At 35.4% G+C, this 6,400-nt stretch overlaps 1 protein-coding gene across 2 annotated transcripts; it reads left to right on the plus strand.

The window, feature by feature from the left end:
- Positions 1-1,222: 1,222 nt before the first annotated feature.
- LOC117633107 (nuclear envelope integral membrane protein 1) lies at positions 1,223-6,400 on the plus strand. Of its 2 annotated transcripts, none has more exons than XM_034366791.1 (9): positions 1,223-1,395; positions 2,239-2,455; positions 2,929-3,086; positions 3,180-3,325; positions 3,480-3,542; positions 3,632-3,724; positions 4,958-5,119; positions 5,234-5,424; positions 5,758-6,400. In XM_034366791.1, exons 1-9 carry the CDS (start codon positions 1,290-1,292, stop codon positions 6,065-6,067), a joined length of 1,446 nt encoding a protein of 481 aa, XP_034222682.1. In that variant the 5' UTR covers positions 1,223-1,289; the 3' UTR covers positions 6,068-6,400. The 2 variants fall into 2 exon arrangements, with proteins under 2 accessions (XP_034222682.1, XP_034222683.1); XM_034366792.1 differs by having other exon boundaries at positions 5,234-5,340.

Consider the following 6,400-nt stretch of genomic DNA (forward strand, 5'->3'; position numbering starts at 1 on the left):
ATCTGTAAAGAATTTGTAAGTCAAGCAATTAAGAGCAGTTATATTTGCATTCGAGGTATTGTCTTCGAATCTTTATTCCTCAGTGTCTCTTGTATAAAAGAAAAAACTTAGTAGAAACTTTGTTCTTTATAATTGCAAATTTTCTTCTTTCGGTTACTTAGTTGGTGGTAGCATGGACTAAAATATTATTATCGTTTATATTGAGAAAATATTGATGTTGACAATTTCTCAAAGAGCACACAAGCAAATGGGGTTTCAAACCCTTGCCATTCCACTTCTTCGACACCTTAACCACCATTTTGTTGATGTTTTTGTGTTAATAAGCTAAATTATTTATGTTTATAGTATTTTTTCGAGCTATTTTTGAAATATTAGATTTTCAGATGAGTATGTGACCTTTTCTTTTCAACTACTCACCACCTCTCACAAAGTACTCTTACTCTACACATAGAGATGATGAAGATAGTGAAAATTTTGAACCTCATAGGAACTCTATGTGGTACTAAATCACTCATGTATCTTACCATGCAATGTGTAAAGTGTAAAATGTTGTAGCAAATCATTATAAATAAATGATTATGGCATATTTAATCTTCTTTCATTAATTACTACATATTTAATACATTCACAGTGTTTTTCAGCTATATAATCAATTTAATCAGTTAAACCCATCATGCAATGCATTTCCTTTCAATTTGTGTGTGATAAACTAATAGATAATTGACTAAATAAACATAATCTAAAATTTCAATAAAAATTTCCGAATTTTTCTTACAATTTTCGTAATTTTTATTTAATTTTTACCGATATCAATAGTTTCCCGATACCATCAAAATTTATGTGCATTTAGACCATCAATATTTCCAAAATCATCGATATTTTAGCCCTTGAATGGTAATAAATGCCAAGACAACTGTTAAACTATCATTCTTTTATTTACACATGAGAATTGGTTCATGTCTTATTTATTTATAATTTGGCCGGAAGGAAGGAACTATCATTCTAGCTTAACCCATTTACTGCAGCCTGGGCTTCAAGCGGGATTTAATCCAAATTCCAATTGTTAAATCCAGCCCTTAAAGACTTTTTCTTTTTACTTTTTTATAACAAAGCCCAGCCTGCTAATATCAAACACGTCTCAGCCACGGCTCACTGGCGTCTGTTGGGCCCAATATAAAGGAAAAGATTCTATCCGTTTCAAAATAGCAAACTCCCTTCTTGCCAACGTAATTTCAACGCGCGCCTTTTCCCCTCTCTTCTTCTCTGTCACTCGGAACAACCAAGAAACCATGGCTTCTGTTGAACCGGGTCGGATCTTCGCCTGCGTTCTCTGGCTCCTGTTCTTCTCACTCCCGTTTTCGTCCTCTGTGGAACCATCCAGTGAGCTTTCTTTAGGTACTTTCTTTTCCATTATCTTCACATTTTATTGCGCTTATCCACACTATGAAGTTATAAAATCTAGGGCTTTTATTCCTATAAACAGAAATTTGAAACCCTGAAATTAATGTTTTGTTTATAATGTTTGTGTTGTTGGGTTGCTGAGCTTACTGAGGAAAAAGAAGAAAGTTGAAATTTTGAATCTTTTGCTACGAATTTGCCAAGAATTCGAACTGAAAATATAGGTTTTCCCTGTAAAATGGGAGGAGACTTGTTTATTTGGTTACTTAATTTTTCTTAAGAATCAAGACCATGGAAAATTTCAAATTTTGGTTTGGTGTTGCATTTTCCTTGTGGCAACAGAAGTATTTTCTGATTTTCTGAATATAAATTTGTGGGTTTTCTTACATATTACTATATATTTTGGTTTAGGATACTAAGTATTTTTGTATTGCTTACTACTTCCATGGAATCTTTTGTGTGTGTGTGTGTGTGTGTGTGACGCTTGATTATATCAGTTTATTCTTTCTGATACCACTGCTACATTATAGGTGTCGAGTGTATTAAAGTAGGATTTTCTTTTCGGAACCAAAATGTGCCTCCTAGATGAAAGCTTTTGGTAGGACTCAAGATCCCACATTGGAAAAATAACCTGTCCTAGGGTGGTTTAAGAGCTCTTGGGCACCCTTCCTTTACAAGCCGGTTTTAGGGGCAAGTTCTACCCATGGGCTCTTAACAGATTTGCTGGACATCTTTCGGAGATTAGTTCCTTTAGGCAGATGTCAATGACCTATTTCATGGTGACTGAGAAGTTTTACACTTTGGGTACTCATACACCTTTCTTATCTTTTTCGTTTGCAGTTGCTGCCGAGTCTGCTAGGTTACAATTATCTCATGGCATGCCAGTAAAAAATTCTCCTGGTTCCAAGCCTGGCACCTTAGTGTTGTGTGAAAGAGTTCATATCCGTGGATTGTCAAGGCTTAAATATCTTGGAAAGTTTGCCCACACTGCGAAGCTGAAGATATCAGCAACTAATTCAAGCATTCGCATACCAGCCATTGAGGTTTGTCTCCACAGGTGAGTCATCAATATTGTGGGTCTTATAAGTTGTTAATACTAATTGCTTGTCACACATTGTGCATGCGGACTTATTTAACTGAATGGATATGATAATGTCAATGTCTCTGAATTTTGTTTTGTTATAATGAAACATTTTATCATACTGTTAGATTTATGATTGTGAAGTGCATATGCTTGGTAGAGTTTCTTGTGTGCTTTATAGTGTATAACAGTTTCCAGTTATGGCATTGTTAAAATTATAGTGAAAGTTTACAAGTGCCTTATTTTATTTCATTACAAATGTATTTTGAACTTCTATTTTCATATTCTGACCAGAATGCATCAGCTATCAACCGAGTAATTTTGTTTCTCGTAATGTAATCCCCAGCTTGGAATAAAGATTTAGTTTTGATAGAAAACAGAAACAGTGAAGAATACAGTACCAGTGCATTTATTTTTTACATAAGAAATTTTTTAATATTTTGTTGCAGAAATACATCTCTGGGGATAGGGATGTGCCCTCACAGCCAGTGGGAGAAGGTTGCGAAGGTCTCTTGGTCTGGGTCCATGTCACCCTTTGAGCACAAACTCTTAGATATACGGACAGCTGGTTCATCGTTAGAGAGCTTTGAGGTGTCCATTGAAGAAGGTAACTCTTCTTAGCCTAATATACGTATATAACTTTACCTCTTTCTCTAATCCTTACATTTAGTGATCATTTCACTAATGTTATATTTTGCAGAATTTTTTAGGTATCGCCTAATATTTTTGATATTGGGCATAATCATTATGAGCTTGGCGTCCCTCCTGAGCAAATCATTAGTATTTTATTACAGCAGTGGAATGGCAATAGGGGTGGTCCTTGTCATATTGATTGTACTTTTTCAGGTAATGTAATCTTCTTTTCCAGTACTAATCATGTCATGTTTACTTTATGTACCATTTTAAAGCTACCTATGTATGTCCGAGGAAGTCCGTAGAGTCATCCAAGAAGATATAACTGATTAGCAGACATTTTATTTTTTTTTCTGGTTGTTTGCAGGGGATGAAGCTTCTCCCAACTGGTCGGAAGAACTCTCTTGCAATTTTTGTATACTCGTCTTTGGTATGTATCAAATTCAAAGCTCAGTTATTGACCTTTCTTTGGATTTCATTTACATGATTATGATCCATGTAATTCTTACAATTTATCAGGTTGGTTTGGGATCTTTTCTCCTCCGCTACATACCTGGGTTATTGCGTTCAATACTCACCGAGATCGGAGTTAGTGAAGACATGTATAATCCTGTAAGTGATCTTGAATTATTCTGATAGTTGCCCTGGTATGTCCATGATAAAGCAAAATGCCTTTGTAATTTTCCATCCAGATTATTCGATTACATATCTTGGTCATGTTTTGCTGAAAGCCTTTATTATATTTGAAATGATTTGTGATTTCTGTTTTGCTACTTGTAGGAAGCTACCACATTGGTCATTTCTTTATTTTCATCTTCTGGAATTGTTGAGTTAGCTGGTTTACTCGGCCGAATATAGTGATTAATTTTTGTTTTTTTGTTGCAAGTTTAAACAACCATAAGAATCGAGGGCACTATGGAAACTTCGGTTGATTACCCAATGAAGCTGGCCTTAGAGTTTGTTTTTATTTAAAATTAAGTTATTGTAGGTAGTTTCAAGTTGCTTTATTGAAAAAAGAAGGTAGTTTTAAGTGATCTGCCTGGAATAATCAATAAACAGCCATCTATTAGGGGAAACAAATTCTCTTGTATCTGCATGGACTTCGGCATATAGTTGCATATGCTCTAATAAGATATGAACCGGTAAACATCGTTTCCCAACAAAGAATGAATTGTTAAATATCTCTCTCTAATAAAATATGAACTCTTTGATATGCTTTTTGGTTTTGATGTACTCTATATTCTCTTTCAGGTAAGATGTGCTTATAATTCAGCACTACTCCATTACTCTTACCATCTTGGATTTTAGTTTTATTCAGGTGTGTACTAATTGATGCCAAATCAAAATTCAAGTTTTTGAATGGCATGATACCTCAGAGGCTTGGAAGCACACTGTCGTTTTTTACATGTGTCATCTGATATTAGTTATTCTTGTTCTTGCTTTTGTTATATTACGGTTTTCATCTTGCATCTGAAGTTTTAGTCACTTGAGGTGTGTAATGGTTGATGGATCAGAAAAAAGGTTATTGATTCTCAAGATACGCCTGAAGTCACACCATTATTCTTTATGTGGGTCATTGATGCTAGTTATTGTTCTTGTTGCTTTTATTATATTTAGGTTATATGTTTTGTATGTGGGACTTGCATATCTTTTTCTTTGGGTGAATTACTTTATGAATACTTTACATTCTTCATTCACATGATACCCTGAAGTTGACCTTTGTATCATATGAATTATTTAAGAGATCTTGTTGCACCTTGTTTTATTTTTGTTGCGACCCAAACACTAAGGATTATGCAGTAACTGTTGGGGTAATACTTTGGAAATGTTTTAAATGTTTTGCAGTTGGCTATATTTCTTCTGGCTTTTGTTTTTCTGGCTGGAGCATGGTTGGGCTTCTGGGCAGTCCGCAAGCTGGTTCTGACAGAAGATGGATCAATTGATATAATGACATCTCAGTTTGTTTATTGGTCCATCCAAATTGTGGGTGCTCTTATGACCTTTCAGGTATGTTGTATCAGCCTACACTTCAATTATCGTCTATCAAAATTTCAATAGCAGTGAACATGTAAATGTCTCATTTTCTAGAAAGTGATTTTTTTGTATTCCTTTGCTTTTCAGAGTTCTGCTGATCACCTACTGGCAGCGGAAGCTACAGTATTTGGATTCTTAGTATCGGTAATATTGAAGAAAATCTTTAGATGGAGATTCCTCCGTCGTGTGTACAGGTATCTGTCTTTCCTGTTCTGGAGCTTAGTCATGGCCTTCCATTACTATGATCTGCCATCATTTCCTTCGTCAATATCTACAATGTAAGTAACCACCAAACTATTCCTTTGTCATTATCGACAATCTAAGTAAACACTTGCTTAGGAGTTGTCTCCAGATGCCAATAATGCTTGAAGTGCGAATAGGTACAAGTGTGGGTGTTATAACAAAAATGGATACTCATTTCTCATTTTTCTAGTAATCAAAAGGATAATATATAACTTGTGGATGTTATACATGCTTGTAATGATCTTTTGAATTCTCCAAACTTGTATCACATGATCTGCAGTTTCTAATTCATGCATGTTTCTTAACTTTCTTTTGATTTTTTGTGATTCTATTTGGCCATTCATGATATGTACGGAATGTTCCTGCAGGAAATTGTCGAAATCACCCAGAAAGAACAGCAGAAGATTGGAGATTCCTGATACTCCACCTTCTCCGCCTTCTCCACTGTCAGATTCGGGGTTATTTGCTTCTACCTTCCACACCACACCTGAAAGGAGAAAATTCTCAAAAGAAGAGTGGGAAATGTTCACCACAGAGACGACAAACAATGCCTTGCAAGAACTTGCTTCTTCTCCTGATTTTCACAGATGGTGCTCCTCAAATGTAGAAAGAATCAGTGTAGCCCCCCGGAGCACGAGAAAAGTTGCTGATCAACCGCGCCGTTGGTGGCTTCTTTAGTAGTGCTAGGCAAGCAGCTGACAACATGTCCTTCGCAATGTCGGCATGGGCAAAGTTAAGTTGGAAAGAAACCGAGATGTGTGTTTGGACATAGTCTGGAAGGAAGAAGTAGGAATAACTGTGATGTTGTAAATTCCATAGTTTTGTGCAGTTCATTATTTTTGAGCAACCTGTAGGCTGTATGGAACGGATTGTTGTTTAAGTTAACAGTAGGCTGATTTTTTGGCTCTCTCTCGCAATGATGTAACCCGGAAATCTAAAATTTAACAATTTGTAGTATTACTTGTACAATTTATTTTGTGATTAACATTCAAAAAATTAAATTATATCTAA

This window comes from Prunus dulcis, chromosome 6 (assembly GCF_902201215.1).
Source record: "Prunus dulcis chromosome 6, ALMONDv2, whole genome shotgun sequence".
Lineage (NCBI taxonomy): Eukaryota > Viridiplantae > Streptophyta > Magnoliopsida > Rosales > Rosaceae > Prunus > Prunus dulcis.

Bases quoted from the DNA above. Each gene is read 5' to 3' on its own strand.
- LOC117633107 (XM_034366791.1), top strand. From the start codon at position 1,290: ATGGCTTCTGTTGAACCGGGTCGGATCTTCGCCTGCGTTCTCTGGCTC. The intron at 1,396-2,238 runs GTACTTTCTTTT...TTTCGTTTGCAG, and splicing joins ATCCAGTGAGCTTTCTTTAG to TTGCTGCCGAGTCTGCTAGG. The intron at 3,087-3,179 runs GTAACTCTTCTT...TATATTTTGCAG, and splicing joins TGAGGTGTCCATTGAAGAAG to AATTTTTTAGGTATCGCCTA.